The sequence below is a fragment of the Jaculus jaculus genome, chromosome 3 (genome assembly GCF_020740685.1).
Source record: "Jaculus jaculus isolate mJacJac1 chromosome 3, mJacJac1.mat.Y.cur, whole genome shotgun sequence".
NCBI classification, from domain to species: domain Eukaryota; kingdom Metazoa; phylum Chordata; class Mammalia; order Rodentia; family Dipodidae; genus Jaculus; species Jaculus jaculus.
The window spans coordinates 149337276-149351194 of record NC_059104.1 but is presented as its reverse complement, the minus strand read 5'-3'; the positions used below and the strand labels follow the sequence as shown (position 1 = coordinate 149351194).

The 13919-nt window shown below is 44.0% G+C and overlaps 1 protein-coding gene across 4 annotated transcripts in view; it reads right to left on the bottom strand.

Moving 5' to 3' along the window:
* Window positions 1-2548: 2548 nt before the first annotated feature.
* Prc1 (protein regulator of cytokinesis 1) overlaps window positions 2549-13919 on the bottom strand; it is a 37129-nt gene continuing 25758 nt past the window's right edge. The window contains exons 10-15 of one of the 4 annotated variants that reach the window (XM_045145000.1): window positions 13103-13249; window positions 12810-12920; window positions 6991-7101; window positions 5531-5707; window positions 5167-5208; window positions 2549-3564 (exon numbers count right to left, since the gene is read on the bottom strand). In XM_045145000.1, the coding sequence (XP_045000935.1) occupies window positions 3493-3564; window positions 5167-5208; window positions 5531-5707; window positions 6991-7101; window positions 12810-12920; window positions 13103-13249 (660 nt within the window). In that variant the 3' untranslated portion in view covers window positions 2549-3492. The remainder of the gene's footprint in view (window positions 3565-5166; window positions 5209-5530; window positions 5708-6990; window positions 7102-12809; window positions 12921-13102; window positions 13250-13919) is intronic. The other 3 variants (XM_045145003.1, XM_045145001.1, XM_045145002.1) reach the window with 3 other exon arrangements.

Here is a 13919-nt window from a genome sequence, read left to right as displayed (position 1 = left end):
TTTTGTGTGAATATGTGTATAGTTGGGCATAATACCTAGGAGTGGGATTGCTTGGGCCTACTGTAACAAAATTTTTCAGGCTCCACGAATTACTTTCCATTTACAAATGTCATCTTACATTCCTAAGAACACAGAAGTGGCATCATTTGGTCTTGATGTGTTAGGCCTTATTATTCAATTTGCTAATATACATATTATAGTTGTTTTCAAGGTAGTCTCACTCTATAGCCCATGCTGACCTGGAACTCACCACACCTGGATTTTTTTTTAATTTGTTTATTTATTTGAGAGCAACAGAGAGAGAAAGAGGCAGAGAGAGAGAGAGAATGGGCGCATCAAGGCCTCCAGCCACTGCAAACTCCAGATGTGTGTGCTCCCTTGTGCATCTGGCTAACGTGGGTCCTGGGGAATCAAACCTGGGTCATTTGGCTTTGCAAGCAAATGACTTAACTGCTAAGCCATCCCTCCCGCCCTAATTTTTATTATTTATTTTTTATTGGTTTTCTGAGGTAGGGTCTCACTCACTGTAGCTCAGGATGACCTGGAATTCACTATGTAGTCTCAGGGTGGCCTTGAACTCACAGCGACCCTCCTACCTTTGCCTCCCAAGTGCTGGGATTAAAGGCGTGTGCCACCATGCCCGGCCTAAAATTTATTTTATTTGTTTGGTTTTTCGAGGTAGGGTCTCATTAGCTCCGGCTGACCTGGAATTCACTATGTAATCCCAGGGTGGCCTCAAACTCATAGTGATCCTCCTAAGTGCTGGAATTAAAGGCCTGTGCCACCATCCCCATTTCAAAAAAATTTTTGTTTATCTGGGCGTTTTGGCACTTGCCTTTAATCTCAGCACTGAGGAGGCAGGAGGAGGAGGACCATTGTGAGTTTGAGACCAGCCTGGGACTAGAGTAAGGTCCAGGTCAACCTGGGCAGAGACCTTACCTTGGGGAAAAAAATATATGTTTTCTTTAATGCCAAGTATAGCGGCACCTACTTTAAAAAAAAAAAAAAAAGATTTATTTGAGACAGAGTGTAAGAATGGGTGCGCCAGGGCCTGTAGCCCCTGTAAATGAACTCCAGACACACATGCTACCATGTGCATCTAGCTTACATGGGACCTGGAGAACTGAACCAGGGTCTTTTGGCTTCGCAGGCATGCGCCTTACTGCTAAGCCATCTCTCCAACCGTGTGGCATCTACTTTTAATCCTAGCACTTGTGAGGCTGAGGTTAAAGGATAGCTTTGAGTTTGAAGCCAGCCTGAAGTAGAGTGAATTCTAGGTCCTGGGTACTGTTGAGACCCTGCTTCAAATATACAAATTATTATTTTTCATCTATTTTACCTTCTTTATCAGCCCAGTTAGAGGCTCACTGATTTTACTGCTTTTTGTTTCTGGTTTCATTAATTTTCTCTGCTAGAAATTCAACTTCATTGCTTTCTACACTTATGTTTATTGTCAATTCATTTTCCTTCCCGCCCCCCCATTAGAGTCTCGCACTAGTTCAGGCTAACCTGGAATTCACTCGAGTTTCAGGCTGGCCTCGAACTCACAGCAGTCCTCTTACCTCTGTTTTCTGAGTGCTGGGATTAAAGGTGTGTGCTGGGCTGGAGGGATGGATTAGCAGGTAAAGCACTTGCCTGCAAAGCCAACCCAGGTTCAATTCCTCAGGACCCACATAAGCCAGACAGCACATGCATCTGGAGGCATGCTCACTCTCTTCCTCTCTGCCTCTTTCTGTTAAATAATTTCTTAAAAAGTGTGTGCCACCATGCCTAGCTTCCTCTAGTTTTCAAAACAGGGTCTCACATAGCTCCTATTTGCCTCCAACTTGGCCTAGAGCCCACAGTGGCCTTGAATTTCTGATCCCTGCCTCTACCTCCTACATGTTGGGATTACAGGTGTGTCCCATTGTGCCTGGCTTATTTTTGTGGTTTATGTGAATGCTTAAATTACTAAATTAGACTAATGTAACAATAGTAATAGCCACATCATCAGTTTGTGCAATATTGAGGATTGAACCCAAAGCTGGGGCATGCAAGGCAAGCAATCTACTAAATGAACTACAACCCTAGCCAAAAGATCTTGGAGAAATGCACAAGAGAATATACAAATCATAATTATTCTTTGGTTGTGTGTAATTATGAACTTCAAATCACCTGTGTACTTCCTTCGGCTCAGGTCTCTCCCTTAACCTGGAGCTGCTCTTTGTCTCATCAGCGAGCCCCCCATGATTCTCATCTTTCGGAGTGGGTTCTAGGATAAATGAATGGAACAGTCTCAGGCCCTCCTAGACCCTTTTGTTTAAGTGGCACATGTTCTTAACCATTGACCCATCTTCCCTAGCCCCCAAATTTCTCCTAAGTTCTTTTAGTATTCAGCCCACAGGCCAAACCAACCAAAAGCTGCCTCAGAGAAAAATAAGCAGTTTTTGAAAGGTAAATATATACATTTTAATTTATTTTCAAGAATGTTTTTATATCTTAAAAACAAGACATATATATATATATGACTGAACAGCCTGATGACACCTACAGACCAAGTGTACATTGATAAGCTTTTAAGAACCATTTAATGTGTTGACAGCAGTGTTGGTGCAAGCAGACAGAATAAATAATAGTGCTTTGGGAAGCAGTAGTGATGGATGGCATAGGTAAAGGAGCCTCAGCGTGGATGTTATTATAGGAACAACTCCCCAGTAGTGACATGTGCAAAGTTGCTGATCTCCACAACAGAAATGGCCCAACCCACGCAGACAGCCTCTCCACTTAATTGGCAACTACAGAGGAACAGGTACAGCGGGCACAGGGATAGGAGAACTGAAGCCAGAGAAGAACTGAATAAACAGTACAGACAAGCATGTGTGTTCATGCACACATACCCCCCCAAAGGGATTGCACTATAAAACACAACTGTACACAAGTTAACAAAGCCCCCACATCCTCCCTGCCGCAGTGGCAGCAGACTGGGTCATCTTGAATGCTGACGTAAAAGACGTCCTCCTCAGTCTGAGTGCTGGGGACAGGCCTTTGAGCAAGAGCAAAGCTATAACATTAACTGAATATCCCTAGACAAAAAAGATGTTAATCACTAATTTATAAGTATACAAGCCAGATTATGTGGCCAATACCCCAAAGTTAAGCATAGTCAATAATTTTCTTATATGATGGTGGAATAAGCCCTTCATCATGCTTTAAGTAGAATAATGGGGTAGAGAAAGTGATCAGATCTCAGATGCTAAAATTTGTATTTACTGCTATAAACTAACTTTTAAGGTATTCCTGAAGTCAAAAAATAGAATGTCTCCATGAACCCACTATACCTATGAAGTATTTTCATTGGTCACATTCTTGTCTAAGTTAGGCCCATGATCACAGAACCTGTCCAGGGTTTTAAGCACACCTAAACTCAAGAAAAATTATGAAGTCACCCTGTGTGAAATCAGTACATCCAATCTAGGCACAAAAAGCCCCAGCTGGCTGACTGGTGAGGGACTCTCAGAACTGGATGTTGGTTGAATTGAGGATTCGAGAAGAAGCATCAGATTTGGAAGCCTTTGAAAGTTCCCGCTGTTAAAAAAATAAATAATTTATTTTACCCCTCCATCATACATGGCCCTCCATTCTAGACACAATTAAATATTAGCAACCCCACCCCCACCCCAGGCAATTTCCCTGACACAGAGGACTCTAGCAAGGTTATGCTAGGAACAGATGGTAAGGACCTCTGAGCACTATTGTGTTAGTCACAGGCCAAGCGCATGTGCACATGCTCCTGCCCACTGTCCTCAGCCAGTCCACTGTTAAAACCTCACCAAGAGAAGGCCCTTGTACTTCACTCTTGGACTTGCAAGCCAAGTAAGCAACAAGCCTTGCTTTCTTCTTGCCATACTGGGGATAGAACCCAGGGCCTAGCACATGATGGATGCTTTGGTTTCTTGGGCCCTTTGCAAACATTGGGCCAAGCCATTTATCTACCAATCCCTGGGGCTGAGGACCTTGTAACCTGCTGGTGATCTGATCTCATGCTGGAGCACATGGTGGAGAAGCAGAAGGTAAAGCATGAGTGGCTACAGAGAAATACAGGTATTAGCAGAGGTTAGTTTAGTGACTTTGGTGCTGCCTGAAAATCTATTAAGCACAGCAGTCACTATCAGATGAAGCCTGCCAGCTTAGCCAGAGATGGATGAAATGATTTGCCTAAGCAAAAAAAAAAAAAAAAAAAAAAAAAAAAAGGAAAGTTGGACTTGTCATCCTGTAATTAGCCAAGTAGAACCGCAGGCACCCATTTCTGTTGGCAGAAATACTACCACACATGTAACTGGGAAAAAGTGCCTAAACATGAAAAGGGCTTGTGTTCTAAACTGGCCATTACTGTGGAAAACTGTCCATTCTTCTTCCCTATGGTAACAAGAGAGGAAGTGGCCTAGGCTTTAACTCAGTACCCCCATGGGTGAGGGTAGCCTTACCTCTAAGTAGTAAGACAGTAAGGCAAGAGAGAACAGCTAGTTAAGACACTGCAGCTAATGGAAGCAAATTCAGAGCAGGTACAAGAGGGTGAAACCATGCGGTGAAAACTTACTTTCATCTGTAATGTATGCTTCAAACATACATTAGCATTCAACATGATAGAAATAAGCAGAGGTGAGAAAATGAGCAGCAGACAAAGTGGGTGATTCAGTCCTGAGGGGTTAGTAAGGCACATACTCCAGGAAGTAATCAGCACACAGGCCAAGAACCTCAGTATAAGCAGCACACAGCTGGGGCTCCCATCCCCATGTGATGGGCCCTCTCTTCTTTCTAACACATTCTAGGCCTTTATATCACAATTGGTTTTTTTGTTTTGTTTTGTTTTTTCCTTCTGGTAATATTAAAAAAAAAATCTTTGCTTAACCTTAGGTATGGCTGAGAATCCAATTCAAGTCTGAACAAGTTTTCTTACTAATCAGGAGGTTCATCTATTGGAAACAGGAATTAATTATTTACTTTGGAAGCCCATAATAGGAATTCCTGCTTACTTCATCTTTTTTGTTTTGAAAGGAGGGGTCTCTATGATGATGCAGCTGAGATTGTGGATTAGTATAGTCCTTGAGCCCAGATGGTAATGAAGCCAGCAGACAACAGATAAGTTTAGAAAGGTGACAAGGGACATGCAGGGGTTGCCATACAGACCTGAAGCCCAACAGTGGAGCTGTCAGAGAGGGATGGATCCTTCTAAGAACAAAGAATTAGGACAATTACCAAGAACTCCACCGAGAGAGCACCAGGGCAGCGATTAACGGTTACCTCCTGCAGCCAGGGAGTGGTCAGGCTCAAACAGGGTCCAGGTTAAATGTTTCACTGTCCGCACCAATTTCCTTCCTCTATACCCCCTTAAACCACCCACACCCTCACATGATCAAGGCAGGAAAGGGATTCTCAGCATCCAAGGTAACAACTATCCTGACTGAATAGCTTGGGTGCCGTTGGAAGATAACCATGCTGCCCCAACTGTGTGCTCCCCAGAAATTGGTAGATATTAGAAAAGGTGAATTACCGCAAACTCAGAATAGGTGCTGGCAACAGAATTAATGCTGAAGTTGCGCTGGAGGGGGGTTGAGCCAGAGTACCCACCGCTCAGGATGCTGCCATTGAGCTCCAGGTTCTCCTTATTGGCCCCAAGCCGGACAGCTCGAGGTGTTTTCTTTCCAGAAGAGATGGAAGCCACAACTGGCTGCAGAGAAAGTAGATAAATCCATGTATCACTGTGCGTACACACACACACACACACACACACGACTCCAAATGCTCCCTGTCTGTCGCGCATTTATGTTCACGTCAGTAATCCTATACTTTTAATTAAAAGAAATGTGACTTCTAAGCCAGGCATGGTGGCACACACATTTAATCCCAGCACTCAGGAGGCAGAGGTAGGAGGATGGCTGTGAGTCTGAAGCCCCCCTGAGATTACACAGTGAATTCCAGGTCAGTCTGGACTAGAAGAGCGAGACCCTATCTCAAAAACCAAAAAAAAAGTGAGTTTTTCTGGGCATGGTGGCACCTTCATTCCAGGCACTCAAGAGGCAGAGGTAGGAGGATCAAGACCACCCTGAGACTACATAGTGAACTGCAGGTCAGCCTGAGCTAGAGCAAAAACTACCTCGAAAAAAAAAGGGGGGGGGTAGTGACTTTTGTGCTAGAGAGATGACTCAGAAGTTAAAGGAATTTGGTTGTCAATCCAGTAAGCATAAAGCCACATGCACAAAATGGAGCATGCATCTGGGGTTCATCTGCAGAAGCAGAAGACCCTGATGTGTATATACTCTCTTTCTAATGACAATAAATAAATATGACTTTTGTTGATGTGCTATTTGCCCTGAACTCAGGGCCTCGTAAGTTTACATCATGTGCTCTACCACTGAGCACAATATGAATTGCTTATGACTTACAGGTCATGTGTGTTGTGCCCAGCCTGAGTGTTTGAAAGGCTACCATACTTTCTGGCACAGTCCATACTTCTCACTAGGTCTAGTGATCAGTGTCACTAGCCTGTAACCCATCTACAGGGCCGGAGATTGAAGCTGGCTAAGCTCGAAGACCACCTGATCTATAGTTTCCCTGACAGCCCAGTGAAGGGTACTGACTGTTTTCCCTCAGTCTCAGACCAGTTTCTAATGCCCAGCTTCTTAAACTGTGGACTGTGATCCCACATGGGGCTGCATATCTGAATATGGGGGCTGTGAAAAATTAGGCAATGCAGTTTTCTAAATACATAACAACCAAAACTTCGGGCAGTACTCACCCCTGTTGCACCACACTTCACTGCAGTCTTGGTTCAAAATGCCACACATATGTACTTAGCATTGTGTAGGCCACCATGCCACACTGTGCCAATGAGCACTGCCTTAATTTAAGTACTTCAGCTTAAGACTGCCATGTATTTTGAATTGCACACAGAGCAGGGGGCCTCTGGGCAAACAGGTAGTACACAGGGATGTGCTTGTACAGATGACTAACCTTGCTGCCAGAAGGAGGAAGTCGAGACACGGGAGACCGGTACATTGTCCCCCCAAAGACAGGCCGAATGCTGCTATTGGGTGTAGCAGTGGACATAGTGGTGATATTCAGCTGAGAACAGATAAAAAACTGATATGAGACAACATCATCAGCTTTTCCAACAAACTATCTCTACCCTAAAGAGAAGTGTGGGATAGGCTGGAGAGATGGCTTAGTAGTTAAGCGCTTGCTTGTGAAGCCTAAGGACCCTGGTTCGAGGCTTGATTCCCCAGGACCCACGTTAGCCAGATGCACAAGGGGGTGTGTTTGCAGTGGCCAGAAGCCCTGGTGTGCCCATTCTCCCTCTCTCTCTGCCACTCTATAATAAATAAACAAACAAACAAAAACAAAAACAAAAAAGAGAAGTGTGGGAGCAGCCAGAAAAGAGGGGCTTCCATGATAAAGAGTCTGCTGTGTATAATGTGGCATAGCTTTAAGCAAGCCCCAAAAATGTTTCAGGACTGGAGAGATGGGTTAGTGGTTAAGGTGTTTCTCTTAAGCCAAAGGACCCCAGTTCGATTTTCTAGGTCCCACATAAGCCAGATGCACAAGGGGCACATGCATCTGGAGTTTGTTTACAGTGGCCATAAGCTCTGGCATGCCCATTCTCTCTGTCTCTCTTCTCTCTCTGCTTGCAAATAAATAAATAAATAAATAATTTTTAAAAATGTTTCAGTCAGGTGTGGTGACACACGTCTTTAATCCCAGCACTCAGGAGGCAGAGGTAGGAGGATCACCTTGAGTTCAAGGCCACTCTGAGACTACACAGTGAATTCCAGGTCTGGGCTAGAGCTAGACCCTATCTCAAAAAACCAAAAAAGGAGGCAGGTGTGGTAGCACACACCTTTAATCCCAGCACTTGGAAGGCAGAGGTAGGAGGACCTCCATGAGTTATAGGCCACCTGAGACTTCATAGTGAATTCTAGGTCAGCCTGAGCTAGAGTGAGAACCTACCTCAAAAAAAAGGGAGGGGGGAGGGCTGGAGAGATGGTTGAGTGGATAAGCGCTTGCCTATGAAGCCTAAGGATCCTGGTTTGAGGCTTGATTCTCCAGCACCCACATAAGCCAGACACATAAGGTGGCACATGTGTCTGGAGTTCATCTGCAGTGGCTAGAGGCCCTGATGTGCCCATACTCTCTTTCTCTCTCTGCCTCTTTCTTGTCACTCTCAAGTAAGTAAATAAAAACAATCAATCAATCAAACCACAAGCCAAAATAAGTTCTCAAAAAAAAAAAAAAATAAATGTTTTGGGGCTGGAGAGATGGTTTGCGGTTAAGCACTTGCCTGTGAAACCTAAGGACCCCGGTTCAAGGCTCGATTCCCCAGGACCCATGTAGGCCAGATGCACAAGGGTGCATGCATCTGGAGTTCGTTTTCAGTGGCTGGAGGCACTGGCACAGCAGGTCACTCTGCCTCTTTCTTTCTCGTCTGTCTGTTGCTCTCAAATAAATAAATAAATAAATAAATAAATAAATAAATAAATAAATAAATAAAAGTTTCACCTGGGTGTGGTAGCGCACAGCTTTAATCCTAGCACTCAGGAGGCTAAGGTAGGAGGATTGCTATGAGTTCAAAGCCAGCCTGAGACTACATAGTGAATTCCAGGTCAGCTTTGGTTAAGTGAGACCCTACCTTGAAAAACCAAAAATAAATAAATGAAAGAATGGTAAACTGGTATATAACTACTTACGGCACAAGACATCTACTATTAGACCCAAAACATTCTACCCAAGAGAAACATAAAGTATTTATTTGTATATGGATTTATACATACATCTTTTTTTTTTTTTAATTTTTATTTATTTATTTGAGAGCGACAGACAGAGAAAGAAGCAGATAGAGAGAGAATGGGCGCACCAGGGCTTCCAGCCACTGCAAACGAACTCCAGACGCGTGCGCCCCCTTGTGCATCTGGCTAACGTGGGACCTGGGGAACCGAGCCTCGAACCGGGGTCCTTAGGCTTCACAGGCAAGCGCTTAACCGCTAAGCCATCTCTCCAGCCCCTACATACATCTTTATAGCAGTTTTAGCTGAAACAGCCCAATGCTAGACACATATGTGCCTGGACAGGCAGATTGGGATATATTCATAGACTGGAATATGGTTCAATAATAACAAGAACAGGGTTACTGATACATACAACATGGGTGAATCTCAAAAAAATTGTTCTGAGTCAGTTGTATACGCTTTTTTTTTTTTTTAAATTGTAGAGAGAAAGAGACAGAACTGGTGTGCCAGGGCCTCAGCCACTGAATGCAGCAATTGAACTCCAAATGCTTGCACCACCGAGTGGGCATGTGTGACCTTGCGCTTGCCTCACCTTTGTGCCTCTGGCTTACATAAACCTGGGTCCTCAGGCTTCACAGGCAAGTGCTTTAACTGCTAAGCCATCTCTCCAGCCTGTGTACATGCCTTTAACCCAGCACTAGGGAGGCTGAGGTAAGAGGACTGCCATGGATTCAAGGCCAGGCTGGAACTACAGAGCAATTCTAGATCAATGTGGGCCAGAGGGAAAACTTGCCACATGCACACAAAAAAAGATACTAAATGAAAGAAGTCACCCCCAAAATAATTCCTGTATGATTCTATTTTATATCGGAAAATGCAAATGAGTCTTTGTGACAAAGTAAATCCCTGGTTGCCAAGAAACAGAGGAAGAGGGAAGGAAAAATACAATGATACTAGACATCTTTGAGGGCTATGGATTTGTCCATTATATTGAATGTGATAGTACCATAATGCATACATATCCTTATCAAAGTATATATCTTAAACATTACATAATAATTATGCCCAATAAAGTTAGAAATTTTTTTTTAAATATTTATTTATGAGCAGAGAGACTGGGGAGAAACAGAAAGAATGAGTGTACCAGGCAGGGCCTCTAGTTATTGAAACAAATTGTAGATACTTGTATCCCTGTGTCCATCTGGCTTTATATGGGTATTGTAAAATTGAACCAGGGTCATCAGGCTTGGCAGGCAAGCACCTTAACAACTGAGCCATCTCTCCACCCCCAAACTCTGCCTCAAAAACAAACAGGGCTGGAGAAATGGCTCAGCAGTTAAAGGCACTTGCCTGCAAATGTTTGGCAGCCTGGATTTGATTTCCCAATACCCACATAAAACCAGATACACAAATGGTGCATCTGGAGTTCATTTGCAGTGACAAGAAGCCTTGGTGCACCCACACAATTTCTCCTTCTTTCCTTACAAATAAATAAATAACAAAGGAACAAAGAAATTAGAAAATGCTAGGCACATGTTTGGTGTGATGCCTCACACATATAATCCCAACACTCAGGAGACTAAGGCAGGTGGATTATTATGAGTTCAAGGCCACTTTAGGCTACACAGTGACTTAAGTCAGTGAGTGAGATCCTGTCTCAAATAACAAAAATGTCTGGCATGGTGATTCATGCCTATAATCCCAGTAGGGAGATTAAGGCAGGAAGAGTGATTTGAATTTTAAGTCAGTCAGAGCAACAGAGCAAGATCCTACTTCAAAAACTAAAATAGGGGGCTGGAGGGATGGCTTAGCAGTTAAGGCGTTTGTCTGCAAAGCCAAAGGACCCAGGTTCGATTCTCCAGGACCCACGTAAGCCAGATGCACAAGAGGGCACACACATCTGGAGTTTGTTTGCAGTGGCTGGAGCCCTGGCACCCCCATTTTCTCCCCCCCTTTCTCTGTCAAATAAATAAAATAAATAAAAATAAAATATTTTTTTTTAAAAAAAAAGTAAAATAGGAGCTAGAGAGATGGCTTAGCAGTTAAGGTACTTGCTGGCAAAGCCAAAGGACCAGGTTTGATTCCCCAGTAACCCATGTAAATCCAGATGCACAAGGAGGTGCATGCATGTTTGTTGTGGTTAGAGACTCTAAGGCCCCATTCTCTCTGGGCATGGTGGCACATGCCTTTAATCCCAGCTCTTGGTGGGCAGAGATAGGTGGATCACTTGTAAATTCAAGGCCAGCCTGAGACTACACAGTAAATTCCATGTCAGCGTGTGCTACAGCAAGACCCTACCTCACACACACACACACAAAAGTAAAATAAGGGCTAGAGAAATAAGGAGATTGCCCGCAAAGCCTAAGGACCCAGGTTGGATTTCCCAGTACCTAAATAAACCAAATGCACAGGGTGGCACACGTCTGGAGTTCATCTGCAGTGGCTGGAGGCCTTGGCATGCCCATTCTCTCTAGCTGCCTTTCTCTCTCTCTCTAATAAATAAATATTAAAAAAAAAAAAAAAAAGTTAGGCATGGCAGTGCACACCTTTAATCCTAGCACTCAGGAGGCAGAGGAAGAAGGATCACTGTGAGTTCAAGTCCACTCTGACACTACAGTGAATTCCAAGTCAGCCTGAGATACGGTGAGACCCTACCTTAAACGCCCCCCACCCCCTAAAAAAATGACTGCTATAAAGGAATTATACGGATAGGAATTCTATGGATAGAAACTTGGAGCAAAAGCTAGGTGTGGTGGCGCACACCTTTAATCCCAGCACACAGGAGGCAGAGGCAGGAGGATTGCTGTGAATTCGAGGCCACCCTGAGACTACATAGTAAATTCCAGGTCAGTCTGGGCCAGAGTGAGACCCTACCCTGAGCAAAGCCGGGTGGGGAGTATCACTATGAGTTTGAGGCCACCCTGATACTACATAATGAATTCAAGGTCAGTCTGAGCTAGAGTGAGACTCTACTGCAAAAAACCACAAAGAAAAAGTTGGGGGCTGGAGAGATGGCTTAGTGATTAAGGAACTTGCCTGCAAAGCCAAAGGACCCAGGCTTGACTCCCCAGGACCCATGTAAGACAGATGCACAAGGGGGGCAGAGCGTGCATCTGGAGTTTGTTGGCAATGGCTGGAGGCCCTGGCGCACCCATTCTCTCACTCTCTCTACCTATTTCTGTATCCTTCTCTCAAATAAATAAAAATAAAATATCTTTTTAAAATTGGAGCAAGATTATTAGAAAAGAGCAGGGCATAATAGCGCACACCTTTAATCCCAGCACTTGGGTGGCAGAGGTAGGAGGATTGCTGTGAGTTTGAGGCCAGCCTGAGACTATTAGTGAATTCCAGGTCAGCCTGGACTAGAGTGAGACCCTACCTCACAAAAGCAAACAAACAAACAAAAAAGATTGAATTCCAGATCAGTCTGGGCAAGAATGAGACCCTGCCTCAAAAAAGCAAAATCAAAAAATAGTAATAGGGATAAGTGATGGCTTAGCAGTTAAGGTGTTTGCCTATGAAGCCCAAGGACCCTAGTTTGATTCCCAAGGACCCACATAAAATTTGTTTGCAATGGCTAGAGGCCATGGTGTGCCCTTTCCCTCTCTCTCTTTCAAATAAATAAATAAAAATAAAAATATACTTAAAAATAAGAATGAAATAAAAGAATAAAACAGTCACTTCCTAACCTCTTGCTTTAGAGATTCCATTTATTAAAAGGATGGGAGTTCTTTCATGCACTACTGTGACTATCTGTTTGAGTTACAGGCTGATGAACTTCTGAAAGCTCCACCATCACAGAATACTGGCAGTTATTGGCTCTCAGGAGTTTAATATAAGTTCTTCATAACTGGCACACAGAAAAGCTGCCACCCCTTGACTGTCAGTTTAAGCTAAGCTACCAGCACTGAACTATTCTTAATGGGCTTTGTCACAGAGGGGCAGCAACTCTTTTACTTCTTTACCAGGACAGAGGGCAAGACAGGGGGAGAACTCTAGCTTCTTTACTCCCTATGAGTAGCACTAGTGTGTGACAAAGATCAGGTTTACCTTGCGTACTTTGCCAGGGGTGGTGGGAGTCAATCCTCGCCGCTTGCTAGGTGTCCGCGGAGCACTGCCGTAGAGCATCTCTGTCTCCATCTGCTTCTTGTTCTTCAGTTGCTGTATGAAGACCAGAGCATGTGATGCCCAGTAACACAGCAGGTTAGAAACCTGGGTCCAAGTGTCCGCAGCCCGAAGGAACTGCTGCAGTCTACCTATTGTTCCACCCATCCTGATCCCGACATGGGCTGAGCTACTCAAATTGCTATCCTCATCTTTTTCCAATTTGTGTGCATACTTACTCTTTCCTGCTTGGCTTTTTCCTTCTCCAACCGATGCATTTCCCATTGTTCTGTAACATACTCTATGAAATTTTGTCCATTCACCACAAATGCTGTTGATTGCTCTTGTTCCCACTTTTCAATCCGTGCTTTCAACTCTTCCTCCAGCTAAATCCAGAAACAAGGACATGTTAATTACTTAAAATCTTTGTTGTTAATCTCAAATGAAATGATATCCTTCCTAGAGTATTATCAGCTAGCTGGACCTACATGGATAGGCCCAGGTAAATGAACAGGAATTGAAGGATGGAAATGGGTCATTCAAGACATGCACAAAGGAAAAAGGCAAGAACCCAGCCTGAAGAGGGAAGATCAGTAACATAACTAGATAAACACATTATGAACAGGACTATGGAAACAGTTACTATCTAGGGTTTGATATGGAACAGACTTATTATCTGTGAAAAGGTAGGCAAACTGAGGCCCTTGGTTTCCCATCAGGGATAGTAAGACCCTATTGCTGAAGACTCCACATACTTGGGCTTCAAGGTCACTGAGAAACCCTGCTGGTGCTGAGCTGAAAACCTCCTCCATGAAGACCAGTTGACAGAAAGGTGGAAAAAGCTATGCTACATGTAGTTCAATGGGAGAGAGAATCACCAGTAAAGGTACTCAACAGTGGACACTGCAAGCCTTATATATGGCCAGCCAGGCCAAATGAGCCAATGGGTGCAACAGTGGTACGTCTGTTATGGGGGAAACCAACCACCCTCTAATTTGACTGGAGGCCTGCTCCATGGGAGGGGATGCATCCCTGATATTGAAAACCTACAACAGG